This window comes from Sturnus vulgaris, chromosome 27 (assembly GCF_052056855.1).
Source record: "Sturnus vulgaris isolate bStuVul1 chromosome 27, bStuVul1.hap1, whole genome shotgun sequence".
NCBI classification, from domain to species: Eukaryota; Metazoa; Chordata; class Aves; order Passeriformes; family Sturnidae; genus Sturnus; species Sturnus vulgaris.
In genome coordinates this window covers 4312023-4327341 of record NC_142269.1, presented here as the reverse complement: position 1 = coordinate 4327341, position 15319 = coordinate 4312023, and the positions used below count along the sequence as shown (strand labels likewise).

General features: G+C 54.6%; 1 protein-coding gene across 1 annotated transcript in view; it reads left to right on the top strand.

The window, feature by feature from the left end:
* PIP4K2B (phosphatidylinositol-5-phosphate 4-kinase type 2 beta) overlaps positions 1 to 15319 on the top strand; it is a 30431-nt gene that overhangs the window by 8223 nt on the left and 6889 nt on the right. The window contains exons 2-8 of the mRNA XM_088179521.1: positions 1571 to 1668; positions 3173 to 3269; positions 6808 to 6960; positions 10956 to 11102; positions 12000 to 12038; positions 13382 to 13495; positions 14844 to 15102. Of these exons, the coding sequence (XP_088035647.1) occupies positions 1571 to 1668; positions 3173 to 3269; positions 6808 to 6960; positions 10956 to 11102; positions 12000 to 12038; positions 13382 to 13495; positions 14844 to 15102 (907 nt within the window). The remainder of the gene's footprint in view (positions 1 to 1570; positions 1669 to 3172; positions 3270 to 6807; positions 6961 to 10955; positions 11103 to 11999; positions 12039 to 13381; positions 13496 to 14843; positions 15103 to 15319) is intronic.

The window sequence follows — 15319 nt, the reverse complement described above, 5'->3', positions numbered from 1 at the left end:
ATGTGTCTTTCTTCCCAGTCTGACGTTGTGTTAAATCTGGTCTGGTTTTTCGTGGTAACGATGGAGAAAGGGTGGGATGAGCACTGGGCTGCATGGAATTAGCTCAGTGCCCTGGTGTGAGGGATGTGGCAGCACTTTGGGCAGTGCTGTGTGTCCTGCTGCATGCAGGGAATGGGGAATTCCCTTTCCTGGGCCAGGGAAGTTTTCCAGCAGCTTTCCCAGTGTGCTGGGAGTCTCTTGACCTGCTGGAGGTTTTGGTGCTGGGAACAGCCCCCAGAACTGACTGGGAGCCAAACCCTGCTCTTGCCAGCCTTGTCTGCCTCCCTCCTCAGCAATACCTGCTTGGCACAGCAGTCATGGTAACAGAGCTGGAATGGAATTGCATCCTAAATCCAGGCTGTTAACAGCAGTTCAGGGAGATGGGGCTGTGGGGAGTCCCTGGGAGGGGAAGGCACTGGGGCTGTCCTCAGAAAAAGCAGCTCAGAAACCTCCTGACCTGCTCTTGATTCTGGCACAGCCTTGGCAGTGACTGGAGCAGGGCAGCCAGACACAGTCCAGGGCTAGATCTTTATTATTATTGTTATTACTATTATTATGTTATTATCATTATTAACGCTGGCACTGCTGGGTGCTGCAGTGTGAGCCCGCCTGTACAATAGGAGCTGAACATTCATTCTTTCTGCTTGCCCGTGCTCCTGTGGCTGCCACACATGACTAAGGAGCAGAAACAATCGAGTGGAGTGATTCATCCCTCCAGAGAAGGTGGGATGGGAGCAGCAGGAGACAGCCAGCATGGAAACAGCATCCACGGGGAGTGTGTGCTGGGCTGCACCAAAACCTTTGGTCATCCAGCTTTGGAGCAGCAAGAATTAAAATGAGAACATTTTTCTCAGCGAGGTGGTTAAGTTAAAACATAAAATCTGCTGGTTCTTGGCCCCCTGGGTGTGTCTGGGTTCTCAGCTGTGTGTTGGGTGGTCGGTGGAAGGGGAAATGTCTCAGGAGGGTTCACATGGTGCAAGGAGGTGCTGCTGTGGCTGTCACCACAGTGTTCCCCTGCTGCTTCTGTCTGATGGGTCCTGGTGCCCCAAATGTGGTCACTGCCCTGCAGAGAGAGGGAAAGGACAGCAACACACACGTTCCTCTTTTGGGGAAAAAAGGCCAATTTATTGTACAGACAGTTTGTATTTAAAGTGTGTCAGTGCAGCCAGGACAGGACAGGAGCTCATTGGACAATTGGGAAAAACATCCTTGGGACAGCACCTCAGGATGTGTCCCACGGCAAAGACACCAGGGGTTAATCTTTCTGATGAATTTTATTCTGTTTGTCACCATGTTCTCACCCTGGGAGACTCCTCCCTAACTGAAGCTGCAGTCAGCTTGTCAGCCTGGGAATGGAGCTGAGAGTCAGGAGAAATCCAGGCCTGAAAGGAATTTCCAAGCTGGAATTCCCCAGCTCTCTGAATGTGTGTGTCCACACCCAAACCCATCCCCTGTGGGGTGTTGGGCATCCCTGCAAGTCCCCAGGGCAGAGGGACCCGGGCTTTGAGTGTCCCTTTGCTTTCTCTTGCAGATCAATGAGCTCAGCAATGTTCCCGTCCCTGTCATGTTAATGCCCGATGACTTTAAAGCCTACAGTAAGATTAAGGTGGACAATCATCTATTCAACAAGTAAGTAGGAGCTTCCCAACCTCTCTCTGTGGCCAGAGCTCTGTGCTGTGGGGCAAACTGGGCTGGGGGAGGCCTTCTGGGCTGTTCCCAGCTGTGCTGCCAGGGGGATGTGGCATGGGTGGGCACAAACCCCTGACCAGGCCGAGGTGGGCTCAGTCTGTCACTGAGATACTCTGTGGTGACTGATTTCCATCCTTGGAGGGATCAAACTGGTCGCAGTAGGCAGCTCTGTAGCTGTGCTGTGCTCATGGAGCCTGTCTGCAGTCATCCCTGTCTCCTTTTCCCCAAAAATCCATTTTTGGGAGCTCTTTTGAAGTCGTGGCTGGTGCTCGGAGCTGCATTCTCCACCCCGGCCCTGCAGGGCTGCAGTGCTCCGTGATCAATCCTTTATTTTCCCCAAGTTTCACCGGGATCAGCTTTGCAGAGTGGGAGGAGTTTGGGAAGTTTGTGTCCCTTGGTGCAGGATCTGCTCCTGCCCTTCTCCCCCGGAGATCTGAGCTCCCCACTGTCACTGCCAGGGAGCTGCCACATCCTCCCACTGTGGCCCCGCAGGACCAAACTCTGCCTCTGCCCCCCGGGCAGGATCAGGGCTGTGGGAGGAGCTCCCTCAGTGACAGGGAGCGCTGTCATTGTCCCCTGGGGCAGCCTGGCAGCAGAGCCTGGCTGGAACTGCTCCCTGGGACCCTGTGCTGGGTGCTGTGGGGTCCCTGGGTGCTGTGGGGTTCCTGGGTGCTGTGGGATCCCTGGGTGCTGTGGGATCCCTGGGTGCTGTGGGATCCCTGGGTGCTGTGGGGTCCCTGGGTGCTGTGGGATCCCTGGGTGCTGTGGGATCCCTGGGTGCTGTGGGGTCCCTGGGTGCTGTGGGATCCCTGTGTGCTGTGGGATCTTGTCATGGGTGCTGTGGGATCCCTGGGTGCTGTGGCTGAGCTGGTTTGTGGGGCCTTGACCTTTCTTGTGCTGAGTAATGTGCTGGGATCTGAACCCAGAGCCCACCCCCTCTGCTCCTGCAGCTCCTCCTGGTGTGTGGTGACAGCAGTGACAGCGTGTGCAGGGACAGTGGTGGGAGCGTGTGTAGGGACAGTCGTGTGACAGTGTGTGCAGTGACGGTGGTGACAATGTGTACAGGCACAGTGTGACAATGTGACAAAGCCCAGGAGGGCACAGGCCACAGTGCTTCCCTCAGACCCAGCCCCTGTGGCCGGGGTTGTGACAGCTGCACAATCTCCACTATCCCATCCCATTATCCCATCCCATTCCCATTATCCCATCCCATCCCACTATCCCATCCCATCCCATCCCATTATCCCATCCCATTCCCATTATCCCATCCCACCCCTGTCCATGAGGATCCTGCACAATTCCCTGGCACAGATGGATTCTGTGGCCATCCAAAGGCAGGAGCTGCCCTGGCCAGGGCTCAGCAGGGCTGGGGTGTCCTGGGGTCAGTGTGGGACTGGCTTTGTCTGCTGGGCACTGCCCACAGCTCTTCTGTGCCCTGCCCTAGGGAGAACCTGCCCAGCCGCTTCAAATTCAAGGAGTATTGTCCCCTGGTGTTCCGCAACCTCCGCGAGAGATTCGGCATCGACGACCAGGACTACCAGGTACTCCTCTCCTCTCCTCTCCTCTCCTCTCCTCTCCTCTCCTCTCCTCTCCTCTCCTCTCCTCTCCTCTCCTCTCCTCTCCTCTCCTCTCCTCTCCTCTCCTCTCCTCTCCTCTCCTCTCCTCTCCTCTCCTCTCCTCTCCTCTCCTCTCCTCTCCTCTCCTCTCCTCTCCTCTCCTCTCCTCTCCTCTCCTCTCCTCTCCTCTCCTCTCCTCTCCTCTCCTCTCCTCTCCTCTCCTCTCCTCTCCTCTCCTCTCCTCTCCTCTCCTCTCCTCTCCTCTCCTCTCCTCTCCTCTCCTCTCCTCTCCTCTCCTCTCCTCTCCTCTCCTCTCCCAACCCTAATGCCAGCAGCCTTTCTGGGTTTATAACGAGGTTGGAGTGGTTCCACCATAACCACAGCAGTTTTCTGGGTCTTGCTGTGGATCCATCAGTAGGAGGAGAAGCTGATCCCTGCTCCCAGGGCATGAAACAAAACAGGGGCACAGGTGGCTGTGGACAGGCAGGAGCTGGAGGATAACAGTGATCCAGCATGGAATATCTGCAAGGAAAATGAGCCTGGCATGTTTGTACATTCAGGTGAACCTGCTGCTTTCAGCCAAGTGTGTGTTGTTGATTTGGGTGCTTCGAGGTGATTTCTGCTTTGGGATGCATCCCCTAATGCCAGAGGGGCTCATTTTCTTGGAGAGGAGTCTGCTGTTAGCACTGCTGGGCTCAGCTCTGGGGACAGGGATATGTCACAGCTCTGGCTGCTGCAGCAGGGCCACCCTTCCCTCCCTCAGCCAGCTCTGAGCCCCGAGCACGAGGAGCTGAGCAGGGGAGAGAGCAGGGCCAGGGAGGCCAGAGCTGGGCAGGGACAGCTGCTGGGACATCACAGAGAGCAGGGCCAGGGAGGCCCTGGTGGCCACGTGGCCGGTGTCAGGGAGCTGGAGTGTCCCCAGCACGTGGTGACAGAGCAGGCACGGTGCCAGGGGCATCCCCCGGAGCACACTGAGTGCTGCAGCCTCCCTGCTCCCTCCACGTGTTCCCTGGAGCAGGGCTGGTCCCACACTGCTCCCTCCTGTCCCCTTTGTCACACCCCTGGGGACACGCCCTGCCCAGGTGTGACCCACACTCAATACCTCCTTTATCATCTACACTCCCCTGCTGTTCTGAGGAATCGCTTCCCCCATCTCATGGCTGATCTGGCTTTTTAAAAAAGTGTCCAGCTGGAACAGAAAACGTGAATTGAGCTAAATTGAGGTGGGTAAAATGTGATGGCTGGAGTGGGAGCAGAGCCAGGACGCTGAATTTAACAGCCCAACTGTGGGAGAGGTGGGAGGCACAGGAAGGGAGCAGAGGGAAGAGAAGGGCTGGGAATGTGGTAATGCTCTGTGTGGTCACGATTTCTGCTTCCCAGCTCCAGAAGAAAAGCTCTGTGGTTTTGAGGTGAGGGCTGATTAAACTGCCTGGCACAGACCCCTTTGTAAATGTCAGCGAGCAGCAAAGGGGATTTTTCTGTTTGCCTTTATTTTCCTGACGCTCTCTAAAGCCATTGGCAGCAGCAGAGTTTTTTCCCCTGCTTCATTAAAGTTTTAAAGGCTTTAAATGCTTCATTCTGAAAGGAAACCTCTCAGCTCACTTGCAGCATGACGTGGTAAATCTCTCTCTCAGAGCAGGCTCTGCTGCCAGAGCTGAGGGAGGGGGACACAGCAGTGCCACTGTCACCTAAAAATAATAAAAAATCCAGCCTGAAACAAAATGTCCAGCCCAGAAATGCTGGAAAACTTGCAAAGGGTCATTGTTGGTGCTGCTGTGTTCCCATCTGTGGTAAGGAAATGCTGGTTGGTAAAATGACTTCTGGGCAGGTGGAGGGGACAGACAGAGGACAGGTGACAGCTTGGCCGGAGGGAGGAGCTCACAGCAGGCCCCTCTACCTGGGGAGAGGCAGCAGAACAAAGAGCTCGTGTTGTGGCTCAGGGAATTGATCCCTGCAGTTTTCCTGGGATTTTCCAGCCCTGCTGCACTGTCTGGTTGCTAAGGGTGGAGACAGGGATCTAAAGGCAGATGCTGCTGGTTGTCAGAAGAACAACCAAGCTATTTATACTCATCTTGTAGGTCCAGGGGTAAGAATAGCAGAGCCTGAGGGTGGCTTTTGGTGCAGGATGGCCTGGGAAGAATCCCCAAACACTGAGACTTTGGCCTGACTAAGCTGCTTTTTGATGGGGAAGCCAACAGGACAGTGCAGTTGTTTTGGTCTGGTTTTCCTTAAGCCTTAGGAAATATCCTGGCTGTTCCTAAATGCCTGAGAGGAGATGCTGAGAACTCTTGGCCTGTGTATCCTACATCTCTAAAAAACCCTTCAGTAAAATATGCCTTCCAAAAACACACCCCAGCTGTTGGAGTAAAACCTGCCAGCAAATCACAGGGCCAGGTGGAAACACTAAAAACGTGTCCAGACTTTTAAACAATTGGGGTTTACCCTCAGCAGTGCCAAAGCTGGAGTTCACAGCCAGAGTGGGTGCCCTGAGTTTGTTCTGTGGGGCTGCCCTGCTTTCCAGGCTGCTCAGGGGATCCCCAGCCATACCTGAACCCTCCTGTGGGGCTGGTCCTGATCCCCAGAGCTGCTCAGGGGGTCCCCAGCCTTCCCTGAGCTCATCCTGTGGGGCTGGCTGTGCTCCCCAGGCTGCTCAGGGGGTTCACAGCCAGAGTGTGTGCCCTGAGCTGGTCCTGTGGGGCTGGCCCTGCTTCCCAGAGCAGCTCAGGTCATTCTCAGCCAGACCTGAGCTTGTTCTATGGGGCTGACTCTGCTTCCCAGAGCAGCTCAGGGGATCCACAGGCAGAGTGGGTGCCCTGAGCCCATCCTGTGGGGCTGGCCGTGCTCCCCAGGGTCTCCCAGTTTGTTCCCAGCCCATCCTGTGGGTCTGGCTGTGCTCCCCAAGGTCTCCCAGTTTGTTCCCAGCCCATCCTGTGGGGCTGGCCGTGCTCCCCAAGGTCTCCCAGTTTGTTCCCAGCCCATCCTGTGGGGCTGGCTCTGCTTCTCAAAGCTGCTTAAGGGGTTCCTGTGGGGCTGGTTCTGCTTCCCAGAGCTGCTCAGGTGGTCCCAGCCATCCCTGAGCCCATCCTGTGGGGCTGGTCCTGCTCCCCATGGTCTCCCAGTTTGTTCCCAGCCCATCCTATGGGGCTGGCTCTGCTTCCCAGAGCTGCTCAGGTGGTCCCCAGCCATCCCTGAGCCCATCCTGTGGGGCTGGCTCTGCTCCCCAGGGTCTCTCAGGGGGTTCCCATCCCATCCTGTGGGGCTGCCCGTGCTCCCTATCGTCTCTCATGGGGTTCCTGTGGGTCTGACCCTGCTCCCCATGGTCTCCCAGTTTGTTCCTATCCCATCCTGTGGGTCTGGCCCTGCTCCCCATGGTCTCCCAGTTTGTTCCCATCCCATCCTGTGTTGATGGCACTGCTCCCCATGGTCTCCCAGTTTGTTCCCATCCCATGCTGAGTTGCTGGCCGTGCTGCTGAGGGCGGTGGCAGCTCACGGTGTCCCCTCCCCTCGGCATGTGTGTCCCCAGAACTCGGTGACACGCAGCGCCCCGGTGAATAGCGACAGCCAGGGCCGCTGCGGCGCGCGCTTCCTCACCACCTACGACAGGAGGTTCGTCATCAAGGCCGTGTCCAGCGAGGACGTGGCGGAGATGCACAACATCCTCAAGAAATACCACCAGGTACGGTGAGTGTGGAGCCCCCCCGCACGCCTCGGCATCTGCTGAGGGCCTGGCGGGGCCTGCGCCGAGGTGCTGGGGAGGAAAACGGGGATTTAGGGCGGGAGGGGCGGAAATGTGAGGGGTAGAAATGTGAGGGACAAAAGTCTGAGGGAGAGAAATCTAAGGGATTAAATCTGAGGGACAAAAGTCTGAGGAATTAAATCTGAGGGACTAAAATCTGAGGAAAAACTCTGAGGGACTAAAATCTGAGGAAAATATCTGAGGGACAAAAGTCTGAGGGAATAAAATCTGAGGAAAATATCTGAGAGACAAAAGTCTGAGGGACTAAAATCTGAGGAAAAACTCTGAGGGACAAAAGTCTGAGGGAGAAAAATATGAGGAAAAAAATCTGAGGGACAAAAGTCTGAGGAATTAAATCTGAGGGACAAAAGTCTGAGGGAGAAAAATATGAGGAAAAAAATCTGAGGGACAAAAGTCTGAGGGACAAAAATCTAAGGGATTAAATCTGAGGGACAAAAGTCTGAGGGTTTAAATCTGAGGGACAGAAATCTAAGAGACAGAAATCTGAGGGACAAAAGTCTGAGGGACAAAAATCTAAGGGATTAAATCTGAGGGACAGAAATCTAAGAGACAGAAGTCTGAGGGACTAAAGTCTGAGGGAAAAAAATCTAAGGGATTAAATCTGAGGGATAAAAGTCTAAGGGACAAAAGCCTGAGGGACAAAAATCTGAGGGACAAAAGTGTGAGGGGCAGAAATCTGAGGGACAAAAATCTAAGGGACAGCCCAGCCGCTGTTTGTGATGCTGAGCCTCTTCCCAGCTCATCCTGGCCCTTGTATCAATAAATTATGGATTCTTAGAGCTGAGAGCTACGAACATTCAATGCCTCAGACTTTCCAGAGGGGCTGGATGGACACAGCCCTGTCCCTGTGTGTGTGACACTGCCCTGTCCCCGTGTGTGACACTGCCCTGTCCCTGTGTGTGTGTGACACTGCCCTGTCCGTGTGTGTGACACTGCCCTGTCCCTGTGTGTGTGACACTGCCCTGTCCCCGTGTGTGACACTGCCCTGTCCCTGTGTGTGTGACACTGCCCTGTCCCTGTGTGTGTGACAGCCCTGTCCCTGTGTGTGACACAGCCCTGTCCCTGTGTGTGTGACACTGCCCTGTCTCTGTGTGTGTGACACTGCCCTGTCCCTGTGTGTGACACTGCCCTGTCCCTGTGTGTGACACAGCCCTGTCCCTGTGTGTGTGACACTGCTCTGTCTCTGTGTGTGTGACACTGCCCTGTGCCTGTGTGTGACACTGCCCTGTCTCTGTGTGTGACACTGCCCTGTCCCTGTGTGTGTGACACTGCCCTGTCCGTGTGTGTGACACAGCCCTGTCCCTGTGTGTGTGACACTGCTCTGTCTCTGTGTGTGTGACACTGCCCTGTCCCTGTGTGTGTGTGACACTGCCCTGTCCCTGTGTGTGTGACACTGCCCTGTCCCTGTGTGTGACACTGCCCTGTCCCTGTGTGTGTGACACTGCCCTGTCCCTGTGTGTGACACTGCCCTGTCCCTGTGTGTGTGACACTACCCTGTCCCTGTGTGTGACACTGCCCTGTCCCTGTGTGTGACACTGCCCTGTCCCTGTGTGTGTGACACTGCCCTGTCCCCGTGTGTGTGTGACACTGCCCTGTCCCTGTGTGTGTGACACTGCCCTGTCCCTGTGTGTGTGACACTGCCCTGTCCCTGTGTGTGACACTGCCCTGTCCCTGTGTGTGACACTGCCCTGTCCCTGTGTGTGTGACACTGCCCTGTGCCTGTGTGTGACACTGCCCTGTCCCTGTGTGTGTGACACTGCCCTGTCCCTGTGTGTGTGACACTGCCCTGTCCCTGTGTGTGACACTGTCCTGTCTCTGTGTGTGTGACACTGTCCTGTCCCTGTGCCTGTGACACTGCCCTGTCCCTGTGTGTGTGACACAGCCCTGTCCCTGTGTGTGACACTGTCCTGTCCCCGTGTGTGTGACACAGCCCTGTCCCTGTGTGTGTGACACTGCTCTGTCTCTGTGTGTGTGACACTGCCCTGTGCCTGTGTGTGACACTGCCCTGTCTCTGTGTGTGACACTGCCCTGTCCCTGTGTGTGTGACACTGCCCTGTCCGTGTGTGTGACACAGCCCTGTCCCTGTGTGTGTGACACTGCTCTGTCTCTGTGTGTGTGACACTGCCCTGTCCCTGTGTGTGTGTGACACTGCCCTGTCCCTGTGTGTGTGTGACACTGCCCTGTCCCTGTGTGTGTGACACTGCCCTGTCCCTGTGTGTGTGACACAGCCCTGTCCCTGTGTGTGTGACACAGCCCTGTCCGTGTGTGTGTGACACTGCCCTGTCCGTGTGTGTGACACTGTCCTGTCTCTGTGTGTGTGACACTGCCCTGTCCCTGTGTGTGTGACACAGCCCTGTCCCTGTGTGTGTGTGACACTGCCCTGTCCGTGTGTGTGTGACACTGCCCTGTCCCTGTGTGTGACACTGCCCTGTCCCTGTGTGTGTGACACTACCCTGTCCCTGTGTGTGACACTGCCCTGTCCCTGTGTGTGACACTGCCCTGTCCCTGTGTGTGTGACACTGCCCTGTCCCCGTGTGTGTGTGACACTGCCCTGTCTCTGTGTGTGTGACACTGCCCTGTCCCTGTGTGTGACACTGCCCTGTCCCTGTGTGTGACACTGCCCTGTCCCTGTGTGTGTGACACTGCCCTGTGCCTGTGTGTGACACTGCCCTGTCCCTGTGTGTGTGACACTGCCCTGTCCCTGTGTGTGTGACACTGCCCTGTCCCTGTGTGTGACACTGTCCTGTCTCTGTGTGTGTGACACTGTCCTGTCCCTGTGCCTGTGACACTGCCCTGTCCCTGTGTGTGTGACACAGCCCTGTCCCTGTGTGTGACACTGTCCTGTCCCCGTGTGTGTGACACAGCCCTGTCCCTGTGTGTGTGACACTGCCCTGTCCGTGTGTGTGACACTGCCCTGTCCGTGTGTGTGACACTGCCCTGTCCCTGTGTGTGTGACACTGCCCTGTCTCTGTGTGTGACACTGCCCTGTCCCTGTGTGTGACACTGCCCTGTCTCTGTGTGTGACACTGCCCTGTCCCTGTGTGTGTGACACAGCCCTGTCTCTGTGTGTGTGACACTGCCCTGTCCCTGTGTGTGACACTGCCCTGTCCCTGTGTGTGTGACACTGCCCTGTCTCTGTGTGTGTGACACTGCCCTGTCCCTGTGTGTGACACTGCCCTGTCCCTGTGTGTGACACTGTCCTGTCTCTGTGTGTGTGACACTGCCCTGTCCCTGTGTGTGACACTGCCCTGTCCCTGTGTGTGTGACACTGCCCTGTCTCTGTGTGTGTGACACTGCCCTGTCCCTGTGTGTGACACTGCCCTGTCCCTGTGTGTGACACTGTCCTGTCTCTGTGTGTGTGACACTGTCCTGTCCCTGTGTGTGACACTGCCCTGTCTCTGTGTGTGTGACACTGCCCTGTCTCTGTGTGTGTGACACTGCCCTGTCCCTGTGTGTGTGACACTGCCCTGTGCCTGTGTGTGTGACACTGCCCTGTCCCTGTGTGTGACACTGCCCTGTCCCTGTGTGTGTGACACTGCCCTGTCCCTGTGTGTGACACTGCCCTGTCCCTGTGTGTGACACTGCCCTGTCCCTGTGTGTGTGACACTGCCCTGTCCCTGTGTGTGACACTGCCCTGTCCCTGTGTGTGTGACACAGCCCTGTCCCTGTGTGTGACACTGCCCTGTCCCTGTGTGTCCTGTCAGAGCTGTGTTTGTGTGACACAGCCCTGTCCTTGTGTCCTGGCTGAGTTGGTGTGTCACAGCCGTGTCCGTGCGCTGTGACAGCCCTGTCCCTGCAGTGTCACAGCCCTGTCCCCTGTCAGAGCTGGGTGTGTGTGTGTCACAGCCCTGTCCCTGCGGTGTCACAGCCCTGTCCCTGCGCTGTGACAGCCCTGTCCCCTCTGCTGTCCCCAGTTCATCGTGGAGTGCCATGGGAACACGCTGCTGCCGCAGTTCCTGGGCATGTACCGCCTGACGGTGGACGGCGTGGAGACCTACATGGTGGTCACCAGGAACGTCTTCAGCCACAGGCTGACCGTGCACAGGAAGTACGACCTGAAGGTGAGGCTGGGGGGGCTGGGGGCTCCTCCCGAATTTGGGGACTTGGGGCTGGGACCCCCCCCTTGGCCGGGTCCTGCCTTTGGGGTCAGGCTTTGGGAGGCTGTGGGTGGAGGTTCGGTGTTGGTCCATTCCCACATCCCATCAGAGCACCAAAAGGGGCCTGAGCACTGATTTTAAAAATGTTTTCATTGTTTTCATGCATGGAGAAATTAAATCCTGTCAATCAATTAATTGGGAACATGACCCATAGTGCAGTGTTGATACTTTTAATTTTTATTTTGTTTTCATTGTTTTCCTGCATGGAGAAATTAAATGGAGTCAATCAATAATTGGGAACATGACCCATAGTGCAGTATTTATATTTTTTTTATTTGTTTTGCTTTCATTGTTTTTTTCATTGTTTTCCTGCATGGAGAAATTAAATGGTGTCAATCAATTAATTTGAAATATGACCCATAGTGCACTATTGATCCTTTTTATATGTTTTGCTTTCATTGTTTTTTTCATTGTTTTCCTGCATGGAGAAGTTAATAATTGGGAATATGACCCATAGTGCAGTGATGATATTTTCTTTAATTCTTTTGTTTTCATTGTTTTCCTCCATGGAGAAATTAAATGGTGTCAATCAATAATTGGGAGCATGACCCATAGTGCACTATTGATACTTTTTATTTGTTTTGCTTTCATTGTTTTGTTTCATTGTTTTCCTGTATGGAGAAATTAAATGGTGTCAATCAATTAATTGGGAATGTGACCCATAGTGCAGCAATGCTATTTTATTTGTTTTGCTTTCACTGTTTCTTTTATGGGGAAATTTAGTGGTGTCAATGAATTCACTGGAAATGTGACCCACAATGCAGTAATGATATTTTCTTCATTTTTTTTTTCCTTTATCAGGGCTCAACAGTATCCAGGGAAGCAAGTGACAAAGAGAAGGTACAGGGCCATGTGTGGCCTTTCCTTTCCCTGCTTCTTGGGAGCAGACAGGATCCAGCTGAGCTCCCTTTCCCAAAGGGGTTTGGGCTAGGGGAGCTTTCACAGGCCCTGGGTCAGTCCTGGCTCTGTCCCCACTCTGTGCAGGAGCTGCCCTGCTGTGCTGTGGTGGCACTGCCAGCACTGGGGACACTCCCTGGGGACAATCCCAGCAGGACCAAACCCCACCCTGGGACCTGAGGCAGCTCAGGGGGACATTTGCCACCAGGTTCTTTCACAAACTCTCAGGTCCTTGGCACGTTCCTAAAGCTGGCTTCTGGTGCCAGGGGGGAATTCAGGGCTGAGCCTCCTTCCCCTGCAGGACTCCTGTGATGCTGCCTTGAACCCCCTGTGGCAATCACAGCAGTGGCTCCTGCTCTTCTGTGTTTTTTCACAAAGGATTTTCAGGTTTGGGGTCTGCTCCATCCTGCCCTAAAAGGTCTCCTAAAAGCCAGAGGATCCCATTTGTCCTGAATCCTCTGGCCCAAGTGCCCACAGCTCCCTGGGCTGTTCCTGTGAACTCACAGAGCCACCACAGCTCCTGTGTGGCTGTAAATAATTGAAACCTTGAGGCACAAAGGGGCTCTGAGTTCTTCCACATCCCCAGAAATCCTCAGGGCCTGCTGCAGGCAGATCCCTCAAAGATCAGTGGGGTTCATTTTTGCCTCACATCTTTAGGGAGAGAAGCTTTTTAATTTTTTTTTTTTGCTTGCCAAGTCTTCACCCCTTACCCCTCATAGTCAGAAGCCAAGAAAATTAATTTCTTTAATTAATTTCTTTTCAATTCTGGGAGCTGCTTGGAGCATCCCTGGCCCAACTGTGCAGTTTTTAAAGCTGACTTGCTCCATGTTTCCCTCAAGCTTCCTGAGTCCTTCCACATCCCCAGAAATCCTCAGAGCCTGCTGCAGGCAGATCCCTCAAAAAAACCATGGCTTGAATTTTTTTCTCAAACCTTTAGAGGAGACAAGCTTTTTATTTTTTTCCCCAAGCCTTCACCCCTTTCCCCTCACAGTCAGAAGCCAAGAAAATGAATTTTTAAAATGAATTTTTTTTCAATTCTGGGAGCTACTTTGAGCATGCCTGGCCCAGCTGTGCAGTTTTTGACTTGCTCCACATTTCCCTCGAGCTTCCCTGCAGGTCCAGCTGAGCTGGACATCCCCTGACAATTGCTGTGCTCTGCCTGATGCTGTTCCCATCCTCAGGGAATTTTGGGCAGCCAAAAAGCCCAGACTGAGCAGAGGCTGTTCCAGCACAGGCTGCTGCTGCTCCCTGGGCTGGGAAATTTGACCTCAGGCTTTTTGTTGCAGGCCAAGGATCTCCCAACCTTCAAGGACAACGACTTCTTGAACGAGGGGCAGAAGCTGCACGTTGGAGAAGAGAGTAAAAAGAACTTCCTTGAAAAGCTGAAGAGAGATGTGGAGGTGATTTCCTGTGGGGGACAGCTCTGCTGTGTGTCCTGTCACTGCAGGGCTGCAGCAGTGACTGCAGGGCTCCTTCCTGCACCAGGATCCTGCAGGGCTGCAGCAGAGACTGCAGGGCTCCTTCCTGCACCAGCCAGGATCCTGCAGGGCTGCAGGGCTCCTTCCTGCACCAGGATCCTGCAGGGCTGCAGCAGTGACTGCAGGGCTCCTTCCTGCAGCTGTGCAGCTGCTCTGGAGTCTCACTCAGCTCTCACTGCAGCCCCTGCTTAGGGAGGCTCTCTTGCTTTGAAAGACAGGTGTTTTAAGAAAGGCAGGAGCCTCTCTTAGAAATGGAGAATGCAAACCTCTTCTTTCCAAATTATTATAATTTTGAAATCAAGGGGCTCTCGAGCAAAGATATGGGAATAGGAATAACAGTTTTTTACTAGAGAAATTAAAATAGAAATCCAGTATTACAGAGAACAAACCCAAAACCACTGCCAGAGTGAGAATCCAAGCTGACACCCTGTCAGTCAGTCAGGTGTTGGTGCAGTGCCATTCCATGGTGGCTGCATCCTCCTGCAGTGACAGCTGTGGCTCCTGCACAAGGTGCAGTTTTCCTCCAAAGCTCCAGGGATGATGTGCAAGGCTCTGGTTTTCCTCTGGGATCCAGTGGGAAAAGGCTGCTCTGCTGTTCCAAATCTTAGCTTTGATTTGGTGGGAAAGGCTTGGGCTCCTCCCCTGGGTGGAGCATCTCCCAATGGGATGATGGAATTTTATCAGTTAATTAGTGGGACTCAATGGCATGATGTAATTTTATCAGTCATTCAGTGGGACCCAATGGGATGATGGAATTTTACCAGTTAATTAGTGAGATTCAATGGGATGATGGAATTTTATCAGTTAATTAGTGAGATTCAATGGGATGATGGAATTTTATCAGCCATGCCCTGGGACTCCGTGGCCCATGAACAGGAGAGATCTCCTGGAGGGAAGATGGGCTGTGGGAAAGATAAAGAACACTGCCCCAGCTGTTTTTAACACCTGGCCCATGAACAGGAGATCTCTCCCACAGAGATCAGGATCACTGCCACACCTGGCTTAACACGTGGTGACACAATACAGACTTTTGGTCACATCCTGTACTGCAACCTAGAACAGAGGCAGGGCTGAGCATTCCCCACCCTGCAGCTGCTCTGGGGTCTCTCAGGGTTTAGTTCTCACTCCAATCCTGGTTTAGGCAGGGCTGAGCATTCCCCACCCTGCAGCTGCTCTGGGGTCTCTCAGGGTTTAGTTCTCACTCCAATCCTGGCTTAGGCAGGGCTGAGCGTTCCCCAGCCTTTCCTGCTCACTGCTGCCTCTCCCGCAGTTCCTAGCCCAGCTGAAGATCATGGATTACAGCCTGCTCGTGGGCATCCACGACGTGGACAGGGCCGAGCAGGAGGAGATGGAGGTGGAGGAGAGGGCAGAGGATGAGGAGTGTGAGAACGATGGCCTGGGGGGGAACCCCATCTCCTCCTACGGGACCCCCCCCGACAGCCCCGGGAACCTCCTCAACTACCCCCGGTTCTTCGGGCCCGGGGAGTTCGACCCCTCCGTGGATGTGTACGCCATGAAAAGCCACGAGAGTGAGTGGGGGTGGCCCGGGAGGGCAAAGGGGAGCTCTGGGGGAGCTGTGGGGGAAGGATGGAGGGCAGGGGAGCTGTGAGGGAGGTTGGGGGAGCTGGGGAGAAAGGATGGAGGGCAGAGGAGATGTGGGGAGGCATGGGGAGCTCTGGGGGAGCTGGGGAGGGCAGGGGAGGTGTGAGGGGATCTCTGGGGAGGGCAGGGAAGCTGTGGGGAGCT